Source organism: Papio anubis, chromosome 1 (genome assembly GCF_008728515.1).
Source record: "Papio anubis isolate 15944 chromosome 1, Panubis1.0, whole genome shotgun sequence".
NCBI lineage: Eukaryota > Metazoa > Chordata > Mammalia > Primates > Cercopithecidae > Papio > Papio anubis.
The window spans coordinates 60,824,965-60,848,501 of NC_044976.1; the positions used below are offsets into that span (position 1 = coordinate 60,824,965).

Sequence of the window (23,537 nt, forward strand, 5' to 3'; positions counted from 1 at the left end):
TCCTCCTGCGGCCGAGAAGGGGAGGAGTAAACAGGAGAAAAATGAGGCGAGTAGGGGCTGAGGAGTGGGCCTCAGCTCTACAGCATTCGCCTGAGAATGTATCGTTATCCGTGGCAGCGCCTTGTCTCATTGGATGGCCCTAGGCCTAGTGTGGCCGCGACGCCGAACCGAAAGCCCGGGCGAAGCCCCGGCATGCAGCCGGGCAGCCATTTTCCGGAGCGGCTCTCCCGGTCACCCCGCCCGGGCGCGTACGCACGAAGGGAGGCGGGGCTTGCCGCGAGGGCCTCGCTCCGGAAGCCGCACCCTCCGCGGCGTCCCACCGTCGAGGATTAACAAAACGCCAAACAAGATTTCAACAGTCGGCAGCGAAAGCGCGCACTCGAGCGCCAATGAGAGCGGAAGGAGGGGCGCCGTGCCTGAGGAACACTCCGTATGTCGAACAATGATTGGCTGGAGCCCACCTTTCTTCTTTTTTGCTATTAGAGGGACTTGCTGCTCCCGCCCTTCTAATTGGCTTTGGTCTAGGTACTTCTGATTGGTTTCTCCCGGGCGGTGGGAGGCGCGGTTTTGGGGATTGTTCATCATGGATTGGTGAATTTGGGCTCCTTCTCGAGGCGGTGGCCCGTCCCGTCTGCTCTCTGTCCCGTCTCCCGACCCGTACGCGTTTCCCTCAACTCGCGCGCACGAATGGTTAAAAAAAGGGTGTGAGGCTCGAGCCCGCCAGCCAGGCCGCTAGCACCTCGCGCGCGCCCTTAGCGAGGACCCGCACGAGCTGCCCGGCTCTCTGCCTGCGCTGTTTGAAACTGTGGAACCCGTTAGGCTCTTGGGGAGCTACAGTCCCAGCTGGCTCTGGAGCCCGTGCGTGCCGGGGGCGAGTGACCGTCGCGAGACGGCTCCTGCCTTTCGCGTCTCTGCAGCGTGGAGACTGGAACCGGCAATTTCAAAGGACGCCACGTTCAATCGCAGCGCTGGCGCGGGCGGAGGCTAAAACACGGGGGTCCTGAGACTGAGGAAAACGCGCCAAGTTCCCCTCGGTGGCGGAGTGCGAAAGACCCTAGCGGTTCAGGCGCTCGGCGAGCGGGGCTGCTGCTTGTTGCGCTCCTGGCTATCCCGGGGCGGGCGCGGATAGGCGCCGCTCCGGGGATGTAGTTGGTGCCGGTGCAAGGCGGGACCGAGCGGCGGTCGGGGTTCCCGCTCTTGGGAGCGGATGGTCACTCCCCCGCGGGGAGGGTGATCCGACCAGATTTTCCTGGGGCCGGGGGGACCCGGCGGACTCGGGACAGGGACTCACCTGTCGCACCCACACTCATTCGGGTTGGACTTGCCGGCGTCACTGCCGCGGACCTCGCTTTGGGCCATGACCAGGTAAGGAGGGCCTGGGAGGAGGGGCCGGCGCCCCGGCGCGGGGGCAAGTTCGGCCGGCGCGGGAGAGGAGCTGCCGGAGAGACCCCCGGGACCGTGTTGGCCTCGCACCCTGGTCGAGCTGCCAGCGGGAGCCTTGTGTGCCTCGGGCGGGGCGCCTGTCTTGCCGCCGCCGGGACGCGAGAAGGCAGGTGCGGGCTGGGCGTAAATAGGCCAACTCCGCGGCGAGGGCGCCCGGCGCGGGGGTGTGGGCCGAGAACGCCGCCGCCAGCCTCCCCCGGCCCGGCAGCCTAGTCGCTGCTGGTTCTTCCAGCTTCCTTTCCGTTCCGGAGAGCGGTGAAGGTTGGGGAGAAAGAAACGTTTCCACGCAGGTTGCCCTGGGTCGGTCGGTAATTGCGAAATTTTACCGCGCATTTTCTTTCACTTACACTTTTTCCAGAAGTGTTTAGAACGCCGCGTCTTAAACCTTGGCGAAGATGTCCTTGTATATTTTTCTTGAAAAATCGGAATCGAGTCGTGTCATCTCAAAAAGAATTTAAAACTGTTGGGACTGAGTATTCACGCTGTCAACAGATAATGGTCGACTCGTCGTGCTTTCTGCGAAAGTTGACTTAGTTACAGGAGAAATATTTTGCATGTAACAGCCCCCCCAGTTATAAGGAAAGCCAGGAGCAAGAAATAATAGCACGGAAGATACTGCACCTGGCAAAATGTTACATTCTCGGTGTGAACATTGCTTTGAGGGGCTAGGAGGTTTGGTTTGTTGATTAAGCTGACGATCCGCTGTTTCACCTGCCTAATCATTCTTCCCTCCTGTGAAGTCTGGTTACTCTGTCGGTTTGAGATCCAGTTTCTGTCATCCATTAGAATTGGCTCTCGAGAAAAACATTTTATCAGAATCATTAATGCTTGGCGATTCCTGAGAACTTAGCGTAGGTTAGTTTGTCATTTAGAAGACAGCGCTTCCTCAGAAGCATTAGGTGAAGCATTAGGTGGATAGGAGAGTAAGTGAAGTTGGAGACAGAATGGGGAGATTGATCAGCTTTTCCAGTTCTTCCTGACTTGGGTCTCAAAAATGGTTTCAGTGCTGAGTTTAGTGTGAATTCCTAGATCAGTGTCAGCCACGTGAAATGCTTGTTAAGGATGGAATTTGAGTGAGTTTTGTGTAGTTCATTTTATTACTCTGCATTTTAAATTTGAAACTCGTTGCTGAAGTTTTGGGCTTTAAGTAATTTTATTATGGTAATACTCTAGTTAGATAATTTTTCCTCACATGTCCTGAAAAATAGGACTGATGTAGAAAATATTAGTAACTCCTACAAATGTTGCCATATTTTTTCCTGTGAAAGTTTTACTTTAAAACAGGGTGGGAAAGTTGCAAATGGCAAACCAAATCATCTTTTTTCCTACTCAAAGCACTATTTTTGGAATCCAAAGTTTTTAAAAAAGTTTGGAAAACGAGTATTGTGATTTCTGGCTCATTAAGAATTGGATTTACACAAAGTGCATCCAACAGTGTTTTGTATCACTGTCTCAACTTTGCATGTGTTTTATTATTGAAAGATAATAAAACCTTACGGTTTTAGGTATAACTTAACACCATCTCTATGCCTTGAATGCTAATTATACTTTAATAAACTTTTTAGGTACTTTATTTTCATGTATTCATGTTAATAACTAGAAAAGGCATTGGAAGAGAGGACTCATTATCGTCCAGCACTACTTTGATTTTCCATTCATCCTTTCCATGTACTTGAGAATTAGAGGTGGTAGTGCTCAGTCAATTTTTCTGAATGAATTATTATAATGAAATATTAAGTTTTTACTACTTACACTACTTTACTGTAGGTCTGCTAAATAGGATATTTTGTAATGCGACCCTTAATCCATAGCAGACTGATTTTAAAAATTCAGTAGCTTCTATTTTTTGTTCTTTAAGAATAGTGTGGTAAGCTTTTTCATTTAAGCAATAAATATTGAGTGCCTATTGGCAGGCATTAGGTTTTCAAATATTAATTTCTAATTTGTACCATTCCCTTGGTAAATTTGTTTTCAAAATTGATGATTTTGTTGCCTAAAACTGATAACCGAAAACTAATGAAACTTTTTCTCTGTGATTAACAGATATAATTGATTACAACTTTCCTCTATAAATTAATTATTGACAACTCCTTGGGATTTGAGAAAAAAATGCCTGGTGTCATACCTAGTGAAAGTAATGGACTTTCAAGAGGTAGCCCATCAAAGAAAAACAGGCTTTCCTTAAAGTTTTTTCAGAAAAAGGAAACTAAGAGAGCTTTGGATTTCACAGATTCTCAAGAAAATGAAGAAAAAGCTTCTGAATATAGAGCATCTGAAATGTATGTATCTTATATTTCTGTACTTTAAAAATTCTACAGTGAAGCAGCAGTGAACTTGGTTGACACCTCCACTCTGACTTGATAGTCTATAGAGGCACAAAAAAGTACACTTCAGTGTACTTCTTAATAAGTCAAGTCTAGCCGTTTATAGTAGGAACAGCAAAACTGGTGGTTCCCCATAGGGATCACATCCGTAATGTTTAACTCATGAACACTGTGCTCAGCCATGTAGACTAACTTGGAGAAATATTCATAGATTAAAATTGTCTTTCTGAGTTTAAATTTGATTATTTGTCGTGCAAAACATTTGTGTAGGGGTAAAAGGTTATATATATATGTATATATATTTGTTTGGTTCAGAAGACTTGACAGTTATAAGACATTTTAAACTCTGTAGTCATGTGACTAGTCATACCTGTTGGAGGCATACGATTGCAAATTATAGAAATAAACTTAAAAATAAGTAGTGCTTTTGATGCAAATAAATTCTTTAGCTACAGAAAATAAATCAGAACAAAGTGAAATACTTTATTCCACCACCAGCAGCTCTAGCTGGAGTCTGTACTGCTTCCCTGTTTAACATATAGTCACTCTGCTGGGTGACTAAGGTGGATTTGGTCCCATGTGTTAATTTCCAATAGCTGTCAATAACCGGTTGCGGAGATTGTGTGAGAGTGAACCTTTTGTTTATCAGCATTCATACTTCTAAATACTTTGAGGTGCTGGAGTAATAATAGCTAGCAATTGTAAAATAAAATACTGGGAAGACCTAGTGGGTTTTTTTTTTGTTGTTGTTAAAGAAGTAAAAGAATAATAATGTATTTATTTTTTGAGGCGGGGTCTCCTTGTGTTGCCCAGGCTGGTCTTGAACTCCTGGGCTCAAGCAGTCCTCTAAAGTAGCTGGGATTACATCTCAGTGCCACCACACTCACCTTCTGAACATTTTATTTTTAAGTGAGAGATAGCTAAATAATTTTTTTTTTTTTTTGGAGACAGAGTCTTGCTCTGTCGCCCAGGCTGGAGTGCAGTGGCCGGATCTCAGCTCACTGCAAGCTCCGCCTCCCGAGTTTACGCCATTCTCCTGCCTCAGCCTCCCGAGTAGCTGGGACTACAGCTGTCCGCCACCTCTCCCGGCTAGTTTTTTGTATTTTTTAGTAGAGGCGGGGTTTCACCGTGTTAGCCAGGATGGTCTCGATCTCCTGACCTCGTGATCTGCCCGTCTCCGCCTCCCAAAGTTCTGGGATTACAGGCTTGAGCCACCGCGCCCGGCCATATAATTCTCTTCATAGACTTTCTTTTCCTTGAATTCTTATTAATATAATCTTACTTAGTTCAGCCTCTCCCAAATATTGCCATGGTTAATTTATTCCCAGGTTTCTGTTCAGTTACACTACTTGATTAAAATGTCAAAGTAGGTAAAACAAATCACAGTCTCTCAGTTCCTCAATTTTTTGCTCTGTAAAATAGGATTAACATCCTTTTAAGGGAATTGTTCTGTGGCTTGGTATGTGTAATAATGTTTTAAAAACTTTTATTCTGGGCATATAGCAGTTTTTGAGCCTGTATTTCTTAAAATATCATCTGAACAAGATTCACATACTTTTCAGATTATACAACTTTTGGGAAAAGACTAAATCTACGGAAGTAATATTTTCACCTTGTTTCTTTGAGATAACTACTTGATTATCTTTTCCCCCTTCTATATTTAATAGTGATCAAGTTGTTCCTGCAGCACAGTCTTCACCTATAAACTGTGAGAAGAGAGAAAACTTGTTACCATTTGTGGGACTGAATAATCTCGGCAATACTTGCTATCTTAATAGTATACTTCAGGTAAATTGACAGTTTTGCTATATAACAAAACTTTAGTAGGCAAAGAATAATGTAACATTTAATGTTTCTGAGTTATTGGAGGACTTTAATGTCCATCCTGTCTTTGCCTTTGATTGTAAATGAACCAGAACAGGCTAAAATAATACGTTGCATGTTATTAAACTTGCTTTGGGATAAGAGAAAGTGATAGACTAAATAAAGGTGGGATAACAAAATTGAGTAGACCTTAAGTGGAAGTTCAAACCTTTAATTTCTTTCTCTGATTGCTGGTGCTACAGTAATACGTATCTTATCCCTTGGAAATAACGTTGGCTTTGTGTTGTGTGTTCTTGTAACCTTAAAGTCTTAGCAATATCTGCCCAGACTCAGTGCTTTGTGCCAGTGAGGGAATACACTGGGCTACTACTGATGAAGTGGAGAACAAATTTTGACACAAAACTTAATCTCAGAATTTTAGGTACTACACATTAAAAGGGCCCTATAGAAAGCATGATGTTGTTTTAATGATTTTACGTATATTGTTCAGTGAACACTTAGACAGTCTCACTTTTTATAGGTATTATATTTTTGTCCCGGTTTTAAATCTGGAGTAAAGCACTTATTTAATATTATTTCAAGGAAGAAAGAAGCTCTAAAGGATGAAGCCAATCAAAAAGACAAGGTAAGAACAGTAACAGAAAATAACGTAAAAAGCAAAAGTAAATTAATGGAAATTTACTTGCCTGGAAATGAAGAGACCGCGGGGGTGGGTGACAAAGATTATTTCTCTGTTAACGAACTATTGTCAGGCAATTATTTTTCATTCTTTCAAGGTAGCTAACTAGATAATTCCCTTTTACAGAGTGTTTGCTCCTGTAATCTGTGTATCAAACTTTTGTTACTTGTATACTATACATTATTGTGTACTATAATCATAATATGTCACACCCATGTAAAACCTATTTACCCATTGTGTTTTCAAATTGACTTAAAATTTAAGTAACTACACAGTATTTAAAGAAATCTTTGACTTCCATAATTAAACCATTGTAAGTCACATAAATAGTAATTCAAAAATTCCTCTTAAAATTACAAAAAAAGACGAGGCGTGGTGGCTCACGCCTGTAATCCCAGCAGTTTGGGAGGTGAGGGTGGGTGGTGGATCGCTTGAGTGCAAGATTTTGAGACCAGCCTGGGTAACATGGCAAAACCCAGTCTCTACTAAAGATATGAAAACTAGTAGGACGTGGTGGTGTGAGCCTGTAGTTCCAGCTAATTGGGAGGCTGAGGTGGAGGATTGCTTGATCTTAGGAGGTTGAGGCTCCAGTGAGCTGCGATCAAGCCACTGCATTCCAGCCTGGGTGACAGAGACCCTGTCTCAAAAAAATAAAAAATAAGGCTTATTTGTATATCCCTTAAAATTAGTGCTATAATGCAACTTAGAAAACCTAGTATTCTTAAGTGAGACAAAGACAAAGGGGGAAGGTACTTAATTTGTTCATAAAATTATTGGTTTGTGTGTTTCTTTCTTGACAGGGAAATTGCAAAGAAGATTCTTTGGCAAGTTATGAATTGATATGCAGTTTACAGTCCTTAATCATTTCGGTTGAACAGCTCCAAGCTAGTTTTCTCTTAAATCCAGAGAAATATACTGATGAACTTGCCACTCAGCCAAGGCGACTGCTTAACACACTCAGGTATAGCCTATAATATAATTTTAGGGTTTCAATTTAACTACTTGTTTATATCCTTGGAGGAGAATGGTATGTGAAGAAACAGGAATAAAAGGGCAAGGAAAGTAGAAAGTATAGGTCCACAGTCCTTTGTATCTCAGAGGCTCTGAATACTGGAAATTTTTTTCATATATTTGGTGCTAAATTTGTTAGATCTGAATATATTATATGAGGCTTTTTATAGTCATTCATATTTATCTCTAATGTGAATATTCATACATTCTTCTATAGAAGTAGTAATGTATTTAATTATAGAGTACTCCCATATCATGTCGGTGATAAATATTTTACTTATATGCCATATTATCATTGCATCTGAAAATGTCTGAATTTCTAAATGCGTGGTCCTAAGGATTTCACATTAGGAATTATAGGACTATATTCAAAATATGTGTAAGAACTGTAAATTCTAAATATTCTATTTTTGTTATATGTGATTAGAGAACTGTTGGCTAACTGGATTAGATTGCTTTTTGGTATTTTCTTAAAAATGAAACAACATATAAAATAGCCTTATTCAAATAAAATTATACTAATAGGGCAAGTCTTTAAAACAATCACTTAAGCATTCAGTTTAAAAATAGAACTAGGTGCAATTTATTGCTATACCTTAATTTAAGAGGTATTGTAGGCCAGTCACAGCCCACACTTGTAATCCCAGCACTTTGGGAGGCCAAGGTATGTGGGTCATTTGAGGTCAGGAGTTCATGACCAGTGTGGCCAACATGGTGAAACCCCGCCCCTACTGAAAATACAAAAATTAGCTGGTCGTGGTAGTTCGCACCTGTAGTCCCAGCTACTCAGGAGACAGAGGCAGGAGAATCGCTGGAACCCGGGAGGAAGAGGTTGCAGTGAGCCAAGATTGTGCCACTGCACTCCAGCCTGGGCAACAGAGCAAGACTCTTGTCCAAAAAAAAAAAAAAAAAGCTATTGTAGCGTGGTGGCCAAGAGTGTGCTGATTTGAATACTGGCTTTTCATCCTAAGTAGTTCTGTGATCTTGGGCAAGTTAATTAACCTCTCTGTGCCTTAGTACCTATATCTGTAAATAGTGGGGATAATAGTACCTCATAGGGTTATTGTGAAGATAATGTATACATAGATAAAAAAACATTTTGACTAAAACCTGGTATATGGTAAGCATTATCTAAGTATTAGTTATTATATTTAGAAGAGGATCAAGGTATTATAATGAAAGTAGGGTACAAGTTACTCTTTTAGTTACAGGTAAGAAATTCCAAATTAGTGCTGAATAAATGTCTCGAGATTTAAAAAATGAAATAATTTATGATTTTCCTTACATGAATTAATTTCTATATAGATTTTATGTACTGTATCTTCAAAACTAGAATAGATGAAATGGAAATTTTTATTTATAGGGAACTCAACCCTATGTATGAAGGCTATCTACAGCATGATGCACAGGAAGTATTACAGTGTATTTTGGGAAACATTCAAGAAACATGCCAACTCCTAAAAAAAGAAGAAGTAAAAAATGTGGCAGAATTACCTACTAAGGTAGAAGAAATACCTCATCAGAAAGAGGAAATGAGTGGTATTAACAGCATGGAGATGGACAGTGTGAGGCATTCTGAAGACTGTAAAGAAAAACTCCCAAAAGGAAATGGGAAAAGAAAAAGTGACACTGAATTTGGTAACATGAAGAAAAAAGTTAAAGTATCCAAGGAACACCAGTCATTGGAAGAGAACCAGAGACAAACTAGATCAAAAAGAAAAGCTACAAGTGATACATTAGAGATTCCTCCTAAAATAATTCCCAAGTGTATTTCTGAAAATGAGAGTCCAAGACCCTCACAAAAGAAATCAAGAGTTAAAATAAATTGGTTAAAGTCTGCAACTAAGCAACCCAGCATTCTTTCTAAATTCTGTAGTCTGGGAAAAATAACAACAAACCAAGGAGCCAAAGGACAATCTAAAGAAAATGAATATGATCCTGAAGAGGACTTGGGGAAGTATGAAAATGATAACACAACTCATGCTTGCGGATTTGAATCTCCAGGAAATACTGTTACACCTGTGAATGTTAATGAAGTTAAACCCATAAACAAAGGTTAGTATAATTCTTAGACTTTGATAGGTAGGAGCATATAATCTCTGACTAAAATTGTTTCAAGAGAAGGAAATTTAACACTGAATGTGAACTATGGTGTTTTAAGTGCTATGCTTAGGTTAGTGTGTGTGTATAGCATTACTTGTGTGTGTGTGTGTGTGTGTGTGTGTGTGTGTAATGTCATTAAAGTAATTTTAATTTACAGCTTATAAAGTAGGGAAGTTTGGCTGGGTATGTTAACTCGCACCTGTAATCCCAGCACTTTGGGAGGCCGAGGCGGGCAGATCATCTGAGGTCAGGAGTTCAAGACCAGCCTGGTCAACACGGTGAAACCCCATCTCTACTAAAAATACAAAAAGTAGCCAGGCATGGTAGCGCACGCCTGTAGTCCCAGCTACTCGGGAGGCTGAGGCAGGAGAATTGCCTGAACCCAGGAGGTGGAGCCAAGATTGTGCCACTGCACTCCAGCCTGGGGTGACAGAGCAAGACTCTGTCTCAAAAAAATACATAAAGTAGGGAAGTTCAGTATATTTTAATGTACATTTAAGAATACATTTCCCTTTATGCAATGTTTGACATAAACTGAAGGACATTGCATTTAGTGAAATTTTTAAAGTAGAGACTAAGTACAGTCATGTGTTGCTTAACAACAGGAATATGTTCTGAGAAATGTGCTGTTAATTTAATTGTGCGAATATCACAGTGTACTTACATAACTAGATGCTAGAGCGTACTATACAACTAGCCTATACGGTATAGACCAGGGGTATCTAATCTTTTGGCTTCCTTGGGCCACAATGGAAGAAGTGTCTTGGGCCACACACAAAATACACTAATGATAGCTGATGAGCTAAAAAGAAAAAAAAATCAGAAAAAAGTCTCATAATGTTTTAAGAAAGTTTATGAATTTGTTACAGGCTGCAGGCAAGCTTTGCCTATTGCTCCTAGGCAACAAACCTGTACAGCATGTAACTACTGAATGCTGTAGGCAACTGTAGCACAATGGTATTTGTGTATCTAAGCATAGATATGTAAACATAGGTACAGTAAAAATCATGGGAATATGTGGTCCATTGTTAAATAATTGAAACGTTGGTAGGTGGTGCATAACTGCAAGTTACACCATACTTGAACTAGATTTTTACCAAGTTTTGTCCAGATCTACACATATCAAGGAAAATGTGTAATACTGATATGGTGAATAGTTTTACTGAAAATGTCATTCTTCTGGGTTTATTCTATGGGGAGGGTGTCTTTAGGAAGGGAGTTACAATACAACTGACTTTTTTGTTGTTGTTTTGTTTTTTTGGAGACAGAGTTTTGCTCTTGTTGCCCAGGCTGGAGTGCAATGGCGTGATCTTGGCTCACTGCAACCTCCACCTCCCGGGTTCAAGCGATTCTCCTGCCTCAGCCTCCTGAGTAGCTGGGATTACAGGCATGCACCACCACACCTGACTAATTTTGTATTTTTAGTAGAGACAGGGTTTCTCCATGTTGGTCAGGCTGGTCTTGAACTCCCGACCTCAGGTGATCTGCCCACCTCAGCCTCCCAAAGTCCTGGGATTGCAGGCGTGATTCACCATGTCCGGCCTACAACTGACTTCTTTTAGAGACAGTAGTAATTCATAGTCAAAGTTTTTATCTTTACAGGGACCTTAAATTTCATTAATAGGGTACCTCTAATAAGCTAATAATGCTAATAAGCTGATCTATGAAAATGGAACTGTTATTCATGATATACTTTATTTAAATGGAAAATTGGTTATTTGGACTATAATGAGAAGCTAATCTATATAGATGTACATTTTCCTATTTTCATTTTAGGTGAGGAACAAATTGGTTTTGAGCTAGTGGAGAAATTATTTCAAGGTCAGCTGGTATTAAGGACGCGTTGCTTGGAATGTGAAAGTTTAACAGAAAGAAGAGAAGATTTTCAAGACATCAGTGTGCCAGTACAAGAAGATGAGCTTTCCAAAGTAGAGGAGAGTTCTGAAAGTAAGCAAAATTGGAGTCTTGTGTGGACCATGATGGAATATTTATAATTCTTTAACAGCACAAAGTCTAATAGACTATAATTAGGGAGGGGAAAAAAGCTAGCTTTTAGCATCTAATGTGACCTTTCTGCTTATCTGGCTTCACTTATACATGGTTAGCTTTTGGGAAATCATGACATCTTGATTTTGATATAGAGCGTGTTAGAATGGAAAACTGAAATGCTTTAATAAGTGCACTTTTGGGAACCTGAGTCTGAGAGCTACTGAGGTTATTTTTAACACAATAATTGAGCCACTGTTGTGTCTAGTGCATAGCACAAAATATGGAAATACCATAGGAAATAATCATAGACAGGTTTACCTGTCACATACTGAAAGTTGGCAATTAAACGTAAACTATTTTGTCTTACACTGAGGGACAGAGACCAAGCTTATTTTGTTTTTGCTGTCTGTCATATTTTGGGGCTGATCAAATATAGATATTTAAAAGATACGTATAGTGTTGAGGATGCACTTATGAAAGTAGTTTCAGAAGTAAAAAAAATCTCTAGTTGTTTAGGAATGGGTTGGTCAATTGAAATTAAATGCTAATTTTGAACATGAAACTTTGTGGTTTATTTTTGAATGTCTGAGAGAAGTATTTGTGAGTGAAAGGATTCTCTTTTTCAGTTTCTCCAGAGCCAAAAACAGAAATGAAGACCCTGAGATGGGCAATTTCACAATTTGCTTCAGTAGAAAGGATCGTAGGAGAAGATAAATATTTCTGTGAAAACTGCCATCATTATACTGAAGCTGAACGAAGTCTTTTGTTTGACAAAATGCCTGAAGTTATAACTATTCATTTGAAGTGCTTTGCTGCTAGCGGTTTGGAGTAAGTATTGTAAATAAGAGCTATATGAAGAAAATGAGCTGCTGTAGAAGATAAGTCTTGTTCAAAATGCTGTAATAGTAGGAATAGAAAGTACTCAAATGAAGTAGATCGTAAAGATTGCTTTAGTAAAGTTTTGTTCTCTTATTAACAGTTTCCCTATAAAAATGAAACAAATGCTTTTGATATGAATATATATTCTATTAAGTATGATGTCTTTTTTTTTTTTTTTGGAGACAGTTGTCCAGGCTGGAGTGTAGTGTCACTACCTTAGCTCACTGCAGTCTTGACCTCCCAGGCTCAGGTGATTCTCCCACGTCAGCCTCCTGAGTTGCTGGGACTACAGGTGCATGCCACCATGCCTGGCTGATTTTTTGTATTTTTAGTGAGATGGGGTTTCACCATGTTGCCCAGTCAGATCTTGAACTTCTGGCCTCAAGCAATCCACCTGCCTTGGCCTCACAAAGTGCTAGGATTACAGGCGTGAGCAACCATGCCCACCCAGTTTCTTTATTCATCTTTTCACATTCATTCCCTCTTAGATGTTAGTAGCAGAATTCAGTAGAGCTGACTAAAGCAGGGAACAAATTTTATATACATCAAGATTTTTTTGAAAGGGCGGGAAAGGCTAAATTCTTCCTAGTTTTAAGGTAAATCAGGAAATTAGTCTTTCCACAGTTTGAAAAAAAATGCTAATTGTTTTGGATAGGCTAGTTTTTTTTTTTCCTGACATGTATAATGTCATTGTATGTGTGACTCCTTTGTACATTAGTTACTTGTTTGAAATTACCATGAGGGCTTCACAGTAGCTCTCTCACACTTGGTTATGTCAGAAGATAACATATAGCCCCTTATTCAGTGGACCTTCCGTTTGCTAATAGTAAAAAATAATATTTTACTTACTTTCCCAATTTTTGGTAGAGAAAAACTTCACACTAAAAATGACTAAAATGGGCTGGGCGTGGGTGGCTCACACTTGTAATTCCAGCACTTTGGGAGGCCAAGGTGGATGGCTCGCACCCAGGAGTTCAAGACCAGCCTGGGCAACATGACAAAACCCTATCTCTACAAAAAATACACAAACTAGTTTGGTGTGGTGGCGGGCACTTGTGGTCCCAGCTACTCAGGAGGCTGAGGAGGAGGAGCCTGAGGTGGGAGGATCACTTGAGTCCAGAAGGCTGTGGTGAGCCATGATTTCACCACTGCACTCAGCCTGGGTGACAGACCCTGTCTGGAAAAAAAAAAACCTAAAACGTAACATTTTCAGTTCAGGTTCAGGCTATTTAAAATACCATTTATTTTCTTACTGCACAAAATTAGGAAAATAAAGGAAAAAATACAATTATTTCCTCCACAGAAATGCCTGAATATTAGAAGTTATTATTTTTTTGTTTCTGCATATATTACAAATATTATTCAAAGTTGGGGTCTTGTTTTGATTCTGCTTTTCTGATACATGAAGACTGAATATTAAGGGTTCATTCAGATTTTTACTTGGTTTCAGATTGGGGTGTAACATTTTGAATTTAAAATGGAACTGCAGGAAACCTTTTCTTTTTTTCCTCCCAAAGGTTTGATTGTTACGGTGGTGGACTTTCCAAGATCAACACTCCTTTATTGACACCTCTTAAATTGTCACTAGAAGAATGGAGCACAAAGCCAACTAACGACAGCTATGGATTGTTTGCGGTTGTGATGCATAGTGGCATTACAATTAGTAGTGGGCATTACACTGCTTCTGTTAAAGTCACTGACCTTAACAGTTTAGAACTAGATAAAGGAAATTTTGTGGTTGACCAAATGTGTGAAATAGGTAAGCCAGAACCATTGAATGAGGAGGAAGCAAGGGGTGTGGTTGAGAATTATGATGATGAAGAAGTGTCGATTAGAGTTGGTGGAAATACACAGCCAAGTAAAGTTTTGAACAAAAAAAATGTAGAAGCTATTGGACTTCTTGGAGGACAAAAGAGCAAAGCAGATTATGAGCTATACAACAAAGCCTCTAATCCTGATAAGGTTGCTAGTACAGCATTTGCCGAAAATAGAAATTCTGAGACTAACGATACTAATGGGACCCATGAATCTGATAGAAACAAGGAATCCAGTGACCAAACAGGCGTTAATATTAGTGGATTTGAGAACAAAATTTCATATGTAGTGCAAAGCTTAAAGGAGTATGAGGGGAAGTGGTTGCTTTTTGATGATTCTGAAGTCAAAGTTACTGAAGAGAAGGACTTTCTGAATTCTCTTTCCCCTTCTACATCTCCTACTTCTACTCCTTACTTGCTATTTTATAAGAAATTATAGGGTGAGTGTATTTTCCTTGTGTATATATTAAACACACCCACACAAACATTGGTAAAGTTGATTATATCAAAGAGTCTTTAGCTTATCTTTTGAAGCTACTGGATATTATTGGTCTCTCTAGGTTTTTATATAAATAGTGAAATTTGAATTACTGAAAACCATGTTAATTTTTAGAATTCATTTTCCTCAGTAGAGACTAGTGATGCATTAGCTTCTGGGAACAAACTTGTATCGGTTCTTAATTAAATTATCCAAAACGGAAGCATTTAAACACTTGGATTTACACCAATCTTTTGTGTTTGCTTTTTAAAATAAAGTGCTCGTATTTGTATTCTCCATATTTTGGAGTAATTATCTACATGATGTTTATAGTTCCTGTGGTTTTTCACCCAAGAAGCAGAATCTCATTCAGTACATTTAGTTTTATAAGAGTCATGAAGCGAAATCCTTGGGCTATGTCAGAGGCACAAAGTCTAGAATGTGTGTATTAACAATAGTGTACATTTTGTGCCTTGATTCACTTAGAAAAGTGTCTCAGAAAACCTGGACAGTTGCCCTTCTATCTTCACAAGAATTTTATATGTATTTATGAAGATGATTCTGTACTCTAGTATAATCTTTTTGGGCATGGACTAATTTGTATCTCTTTAACTCATATTCTGCACGATCTGTATATAGTATATCAAACTTAGAGGTGTGACCTTAAATTTAACTTTTTTTAAAAACTGGGAGGTCAATAAAATTTAAACTGCTTAACTATGTATATGAATATTTGAATTTTTTACTTGTATATTTTTATAAATACAGCTGAATTTTCTTAAAGAGAACTAAGTGTGTGTATATATATATGTATATATATGAGAGAATAAGCATGCATAATCAGTACCTTTATTACGGAATACTTTCTGATAGTGCAGGAGAAGAGTTTTTCAAAGAGGAGAAATTGTGCTTAGTCCATCCAAGCTGTCATACTTAAAAGAGGTTTATAATGACATTTGTTGCATCTAATTGTCCTTTAAAGTAGACATGATTTAATGGAATCCAAAACTGGAAAAGTTAAGATGATGCTTTGGGCACACATAAAAACTTGGTTAAAATTTCATTTTAAACTAGTAAAGTGAATTGGTAAGTTGTGAATGATTTCATGACTTGTTAAGGGACATTCTTGGTACTAAAGAGTTTTTTTCCTAGAAATGATTCTAAATATATAAATGCTATTGGGATAACACTATAATACCCCATTTCAACAAGGAGTACCTTCTCAACTAAAAAATCACAGTAGGCTGGGTGCGGTGGCTCACGCCTGTAATCCCAACACTTTGGGAGGCTGAGGCAGGTAGCTCACGAGGTCAGGAGATCGAGACTATCCTGGTTAACACGTGAAACCCCATTTCTACTAAAAATACAAAAAATTAGCTGGGTGTGGTGGTGGGTGCCTGTAGTCCCAGGTACTGAGGAGGCTGAGGCAGAAGAATGGCATGAACCCAGGAGGCAGAGCTTGCAGTGAGCCGGGATCAGGGATCATGCCACTGCACTCCAGCCTGGGCGACAGAGCAAAACTCCGTCTCAAAAACAAACAAAAAAACCACACAGTTACATAATCTCTTACATTCTTCCATAGGATGATGAGATGATAATAAAATCATGGTTCTCCCCACCTTTCAGAATCACTGATGGAAATCCTTAAACAGTCCTGAGTACTACCTGTAAATTTTGAATGGAATGAGTCTAGGATAGACACTGGGCCTCATACTCGAGAGACAGCCAGTGTTAAGAACTAATATAAATTCCTGATGTGGGAAAGTTACATTTTAAGAAAAATGAAGTTTGTAAGAAGGAAGTATTCAGTATCATATGAATGTTTAAGAGGAAGCCTCTGTTCTGAAGGATGTCAAAGTAATTGGTTTTGCATGATAATCATACAAATCATGAAGTCTTTGATATTGTTACTGAGATTTGAGAGATTTTTGTCCAAACGCTTACATAAATGTAACCTAATGAGAAGTGACCCTTCAGGGGTTCCTTATTCTCTCCCTTATGTTTATACCTATCACTGCCCCCAAAGAAGAAGGGAAAATGTCACTCTTTTGGAGGGGAGGGATTTCCATTCTTGACTCCTTACTTTTCCTTACTGTTTATTTGGCTCCTCAAATTGAGTTTTGAGGTTATATGCCCTTCTGACTCAGATTTGGTCTAATGATGTTGACGCCTCTGAAAAATCTCAGTCTTTGAACTGATGTAGATAAAAGGAATTTGAGATGATACTGCCCATTAAAGTTACATGGAGTGTGGGCTATCAACCATCACTTAGGCTCTCAGAAGTAGATATTTTTTGAGTATAGTATTTGGAATATATACTACATTGACTATAGAATGAAGGCAATATGACCAGTTTTTTTTTTTTCTTTGTTTTTTGAGACGGAGTTTAGCTCTGTCGCCCAGTCTGGAGTGCAGTGGCACGATCTCGGCTCACTGCAAACTCTGCCTCCTGGGTTCATGCCATTCTCCTGCCTCAGCCTCCCGAGTAGCTGGGACTGTAGGCTCCCGCCACCACACCTGGCTAATTTTTCGTATTTTTAGTAGAGACGGGGTTTCACCATGTTAGCCAGGGTGGTCTCCATCTCCTGACCTCGTGATCCGCCCGCCTCGGTCTCCCAAAGTGCTGGGTTTTTGTTTTTGACTTAAGAGCCTTGCTCTGTTGTCCAGGCTGAAGTGCAATGGTGCAATCTTGGCTTACTGCAACCTCTGCCTTCTAGGTTCCAGTGATTCTATTGCCTCAGCCACCCAAGTAGTTCGGATTACAGGCATGCGCCACCATGCCTGGCTAATTTTTGTATTTTTATTAGAGATGGGGTTTTGCCATATTGGCCAGGCTGTCCTCGAACTCCTGGCCTCATGATCTGCCTGCCCCTGCCTCCCAGAGGGCTGGGATTATAGGTAGGCCTCAGCCACTGTGCCCAGCCAATCTGGAGATGAAGTCTCACTGCTGTCCAGGCTAGAGTGCAGTGGCTTGATCTCCGCTCACTGCAACCTCTGCCGCTTGGGTTCAAGTGATTCTCCTGCCTCAGCCTCCCAAGTAGCTGGGATTACAGGCTCCTGCCACCGTGTCTGGCTAATTTTTGTATTTTTAGTAGAGACGGGGTTTCACCATCTTGGTCAGGCTGGTCTTGAACTCCTGACCTCGTGATCCACCCACCTCGGCCTCCCAAAGTGTTGGGATTACAGGTGTGAGCCAGTGGGCCCGGATCTGGTCAGTTCTTAAGTGATTCATGTAACTGGTCAGTAGAAGAAAAGGATTATAAATGATGCCATTCTGTAAGCTGCACTACTACCCAAAAAACATTGTTCTAAACTGTTCTGGAAATCATTACTATGCATTGTTTTGGAAAAACTTGCCAAGAAATTAAAAATGTTACTTCTCAAATTTTTTTTCTGTATGACTTTTTCATATAATTTTAGATGAATTAAAGCACCTAATTTTACTTTTTATATGCTTCTAAACTCTACAAGTGTCAGAAAATATGTGATTTCTCTCAAACCCCAGCTGTGTTACCTTCATGGTGCTACAAGATAGCTTTAAGCAGATTCTAATTTACTGGTTTACATTGTCAAAAACTGATGGCTGGCTTTAATTTGAAACAGAGGAATCATTCATTTTAGTTGCCAAGAATCATGAAGTTCATACTACTATCATTGGTATAATAAGATTTAATCGTAAAGTCAAGCTGTTGTCACTGGTATTAGTTATTCCAGTATTTAAATTATTTTACACAAAGGTTTTACTAAGTAAAGTTCTGCAGTTCTAAATTCCTTTTTTTGGGAATGTAAATGGAAAATAACTTTGAAACAGTTACCAAACTCATTTATTTAATTTGGGGCTATCTATGATGTTTCTTTTGCTAGGTTTGGAACTAGTTCTTGAGTCAACCCTTTAGTTGTTCTCTGCAATTGTCAATAAATAAAAATTTTGAAGTCCCACTCAGTAAAACTAGTGTAAACATTCACATATTTAATAGTACCTTTAAAATAAGCATTACTACATTTAAAATGGTTCCAAAATGAATCTATAAATGGTAATATAAATTAAAAAATACGAACTTAAAGTAAATAAATTTAACGTTAGCTATGGTATAAATAATGGTAAATGTATAGTGTACCTTTGAGTCATTAAAATGTCTTAAAAGACAACAGCTTGTTGCCAGAACATTAGAAACTATAGCCATGATTCTCAAGCGTTAACAATCTACATTTGATATTTTCTTGGCCACTGCATTCTTCAATGAATAATAATTTCTAGAATTCCATTCCATGTTGTTTTCCAATAGATCTTTTCAAACTCGATGTTGAATACATGGCTCTTTGCAGATGAATAAAACAAGTGCATTCAGTTTAGAGATCCATTTTGCGAAGGCTCATTCGACTGAAGGAATCTCTGGGGAAAAAAATGAGAGGACATAGTTACAAGAAAACAATTTTTGCATATACCTTTAAAATGTCTTACATGCTTTTTTTCTGCCAGTTACCTCAAAGTTTTGCCACCATTTCTTGCTAACTTCCAAGTTGGATACTCACCCTACATACTCTGCCTTACATATTTTGGCTTATAGATTTAGCTATAGAGTGTATTACAGTCACCACTTACTGGTCTTTTCATTTGTCCAGTTGATGCTGCAGATATTGTAATAAACAAGACAAGGACTTAAGGGATAATGGGAGAGATTTCAGGAAAAGATTTGGGGTTTTTACATGGCAAAAGGCAGGTGTTTATTAAATTTTAAGTCTCAAACCAGCTGTTCTCAAACTTTGTCTCAGGTCCTTTTTACACTCTTAAAAATTATTGAGAACCCAGGAATCTTTTATGTGGGCTATATATGGATGTTTATCATATTAGAAATTAAAACTAAGAACATCTTAAGTTATTATTAAAATAACCCATTACATGTTAGTATAAATAGCATTGCTTATTAAAAATGATTTGCAAGAAGCTTTAGGAGAGTGGTACTCTTACATGTAAGAGTGTGGCTTAATGCCTATGGTCTCACATCTGCTTCTATAGTCAATCTTTTCCAATGTCACATCTCAATCTGTAGAAATCTCCACTGTACCCTCACAAGAGAGTAAGTGAGAAAAGGCTAATATTTGGCATTAATATGAAATTAGTTTTGACTTAGGGAAATTCCTGAAAGGGTCTTAGGGACTCCCCTCTCATGGGTCCAGGATCCCTACTGCAAATATTCCTGATTTTGTAAACCAACAAAATTAAAAATTCAAATGCTAAAGAAAAATTTAAAACTTAAATTCTAATAAAGAGTGAAGGCAACGATACTCATCAGTTGGTTTCTTCTGCTTATCCTTCCTGCCAGTAAGGTTAAGCCATGAGGCTTAATATCTCCAGGAAAGGAAAAGGCCAAGTACAAAGATCAATCACACTGGCTTCAAATCTCAAAGCTTACTTTGAAGGGAAACAGCAGTCTTGAAAGCTAGACACTGTTCATCAAGAAAAAGTTTTTTTTCTAAATTCCACAAAACTGCCTACAAATATTAAGAACTGAAGCTTGGAGGATTGGCCAAAAAGTAGATCATAGAGGAAGGCAAAACTTGGATATTGTAAGGCAAAGTTTTGGTCAGGAAGAATACAGTCTTTCCATGGAAAGGAATTTCCATGGAGATCTGAAGGAACTGAGATGAGGATTAGGCCTATCTCAGGGACCCAGCACCCTGGCTCTCTGACCTGGTGGGTATAAGACTGTGAGAGGGGGAGTGGAAGCAGCAAGAAGGAAAAACTTCCAAAAAGACTGAAGGGGAAACCAAAAGTGGAGGAGAATAGTATGTTTCCCATTGGGAATTTTGAGAGGAAACCATCTTCAATACTTGTATGTAAATTTGATTTCACAATGCAAGAAAGTTTATTTTTTGCAGTTATTGTGTCCTTTCCAGAATTCTGGTGCTATAAAGTGAAATGTCAGGCACTGTCCTAGGAACTTCACATCTGTAATGTCATTTAATCTCCACAACAACCTCTTTAAGTTCTGTCTCATTATACAGAGAAGAAATCTAAAAAAATTATCTGCTTAAATAACAAATAACAGAACTAGGATTTAGTTGTAGAAAATTCCAAGTTAATGACAGGACTTCATGTGGTGTCCCGGTTAATATGAGTACCAACTTTTTGATTCTCAAGTTATTTACCTTGTAGAATGATTATAGATGATACAGGTTGAATATCCCTAATCCAAAATTCTGAAATGTTCCAATATCAGAAACTTTTTAAGCACTGACATGATGCTCAAAGGAAATGCTCATTGCAGCATTTCAGATTTTTGGATTAGGGATACTCAACCAATAAGTGTAACACGAATATTCCAAAATCTGAAACCCCAAACACTTCTGGTCCCAAGCTTTTTGGATAACAGATGCTCAAGCTGTAAAAAGACTTATACTAGTTGAACATATTCTTTCAGAGGGAAGAATATCTAAAACCACTTAAAAATAAGCATACCTGTGGCAGGTGACAGGCAATACTGCCTTGTATAACTGAGGGATCTTTCTGTTGATCAGTGGCTGTAGGGCCTCTTTAAGGCGATGATAATTTCTCTCCAGTTCCCTTTGATACTCCTTTTGATCCGGCCCAATTAAGCTCTTATTTTTTCTTAAGGCATCTTCACACCTAGGAAAAACAGGATGTTATTAACAAATTACTTCTGGCATAGTTTGTGTGTTTAATGCCATACACACATACACAAAATATATATACCTATATATATGTGGGCTTGATGACACACAACATACATACATATGTGGGCCTAATCACACACACACACACACACAAAATATAGGCCAGGCACGGTGGCTCGCGGCTGTAATCCCAGCACTTTGGGAGGTCGAGGCAGGCGGACCACTTAAGCCCAGGAGTTCTGAGACCAACCTGGACAACATGGCAAAACCTCGTCTCTACAAAAAAATGCAAAAATTAGCCAGGCATGGTGGTGCACTCTTGTAGTCCCAGCTATTTATGAGGCTGAGGTGGGAGGACACTTGAGCCCAGGAAGTGGAGAATGCAGTGAGCTGAGATTGTACCACTGCACTCCAGCCTGGGCAACAGAGTGGGACTCTCTCAAACTGTGTGTGTGTGTGTGTGTGCTGAGATTGTACCACTGCACTCCAGCCTGGGCAACAGGGTGGGACTGTCTCAAACGTGTGTGGGTGTGCCAAGATCGCACAACTGCACTCCAGCCTGGGCAACAGAGTGGGACTGTCTCAAACAAACGTGTGTGTGTGTGTATTTGCCATGATGAGGACATTTAGTTTTTTAGCTGTTAAATAATCTTTTGTTTTAGGTTTAAGGCGGGGAACAGATAATCAACTGAGTTCTTTTAAAATCTATTAAACATTTACTTCCAGTATCATTAAATTAAAAATTATCTGAAGGCATTTTTTTCACATCACCACTCGACTAGAAGCTCTTTCAGGGATGTAATCATGCTCATTTATGTGGCACCAATGTCATCTGGCACAGTGCTTTGCCTGTGTTCAAATATTTCTTAACTGAATGGATTTTTTTTTTTTTTGAGATGGAGTCTCACTCTGTAGCCCAGGCTGGAGTACAGTGGCATGATCTTGGCTCACTGCAACCTCTGCCTCCCGGGCTCAAGTGATTCTCCTACCTCAACCTCCTGAGTAACAGGGATTACAGGTACTCGCCACCAGGCCTGGCTAATGTCCTTATTTTTAGTGGAAACAGGGTTTCACCATCTTAGCCAAGCTGGTCTCAAACTCCTGACCTCGTGATCCACCTGCCTTGGCCTCCCTAAGTGCTGGGATTATAGGCGTGAGCCACCGTGCCCGGCCAAATGAATAGATTTTGATGACAGTCCTTTATCCAAGTTATTCAAATATTTGAGAGAAGTATCTGGACCCTGACAGACAATGAAGGAAAGGATAATTACGAATAATATATTTCTATATATTTGTGGAATGCAACTAAAGTGATGCTTAGTAGAAAATGCATAGCCTCAAATGCTTACATTAGAAGTCTAAAAATTAAGAGCTAAGCAACTTAAAGTATTAGGAAGGAAATAAAATTTTAAAATAGATTAGAGTATCAAAAATTGCAAAAGTTGGTTCTTTGAAAAAACTAAAAAAAAAACAGTCTAAGCTCTGGCAAGATTAAATGAAAAAGGTCAAATATCCCCTAACAGAAATTTAAAATGTAACATAAAGTTAAATACAGCAGAAGTTTTAAAAGGCACAGAGGATATAATGTACTTTTTTTTTTTTTTTTTTTTTGAGACAAGAGTGGCTGCTCTGTCACCCAGGCTGGAGTGCAGTAGCATGATCTCTGCTCACTCCAACCTCTGACTCTTGGGTTCAAGTGATTCTTGTACTTAGCCACCTGAGTAGCTGGGACTACAGGCTCAGGTCACCACACCCAGCTAGTTTTTGTATATTTAGTAGAGATGGATTTTCTCCATGTTGGCCAAGCTGGTCTTGAACTTCTGGCCTCAAGTGATCTGCCTACCTCAGCCATCAAAAGTGTTCGAATTACAGGCAGTGAGCCGCCACAGCTGGCCAATAAAACTGTACAATTTAATACAAAAAAGCCCCCTGAATTTATATTAATTGATATTAATAGATTAATGTAGATTTTTTGCTAAATTATTAATAATCTGTTAATCTAGATTAATATAATTTAGCAAAACACACTCAATGAAGAAAATGTCAACAATCCTAAAATAAATAAATTGAAACAACTGTCACAAATCTATCTACAAAGAAAACACTAAATTCTACTAAACATTCTAGGGACCAATAAACCGAATGTAACAAAATTATTCCAGAGTATACAAAAAAACAATTCCAGAGTATAGGGGAAAAGAACTATTCTTGAGGGGAGTTCCCAACTCATATTTCAAGGCTGGGATACCAAAACCTAGGGGGGACTATAAGAAAAACATTGTAATCCAAGCTCACCCATAAAAATAATTGCAGAACTTCCAAACAAAACGCAGTTGGCCCTCCCTATCTGTGGTTTC

At 39.4% G+C, this 23,537-nt stretch overlaps 2 protein-coding genes across 4 annotated transcripts in view; one reads left to right on the forward strand and one right to left on the reverse strand.

The window, feature by feature from the left end:
* The first annotated feature begins 264 nt into the window (after nucleotides 1–264).
* USP1 (ubiquitin specific peptidase 1) lies at nucleotides 265–15,268 on the forward strand. 3 transcript variants are annotated; one of them, XM_003891978.3, is made up of 9 exons: nucleotides 265–430; nucleotides 3,487–3,722; nucleotides 5,435–5,555; nucleotides 6,112–6,216; nucleotides 7,071–7,231; nucleotides 8,645–9,336; nucleotides 11,161–11,331; nucleotides 12,000–12,201; nucleotides 13,770–15,268. In XM_003891978.3, the coding sequence occupies exons 2-9, from the start codon at nucleotides 3,553–3,555 to the stop codon at nucleotides 14,503–14,505; spliced, it is 2,358 nt and encodes a 785-aa protein (XP_003892027.1). In that variant the 5' UTR covers nucleotides 265–430; nucleotides 3,487–3,552; the 3' UTR covers nucleotides 14,506–15,268. The 3 variants fall into 3 exon arrangements, with proteins under 3 accessions (XP_003892027.1, XP_003892026.1, XP_003892025.1); XM_003891977.3 differs by having other exon boundaries at nucleotides 266–525; XM_003891976.3 differs by lacking the exon at nucleotides 265–430 and adding an exon at nucleotides 575–1,365.
* Nucleotides 15,269–18,198: 2,930 nt separating this feature from the next.
* The window catches only part of DOCK7 (dedicator of cytokinesis 7), a 223,319-nt gene continuing 217,980 nt past the window's right edge, over nucleotides 18,199–23,537 (reverse strand). The window contains exons 48-49 of the mRNA XM_031664896.1: nucleotides 21,005–21,172; nucleotides 18,199–18,937 (exon numbers count right to left, since the gene is read on the reverse strand). Of these exons, the coding sequence (XP_031520756.1) occupies nucleotides 18,895–18,937; nucleotides 21,005–21,172 (211 nt within the window). The 3' untranslated portion in view covers nucleotides 18,199–18,894. The remainder of the gene's footprint in view (nucleotides 18,938–21,004; nucleotides 21,173–23,537) is intronic.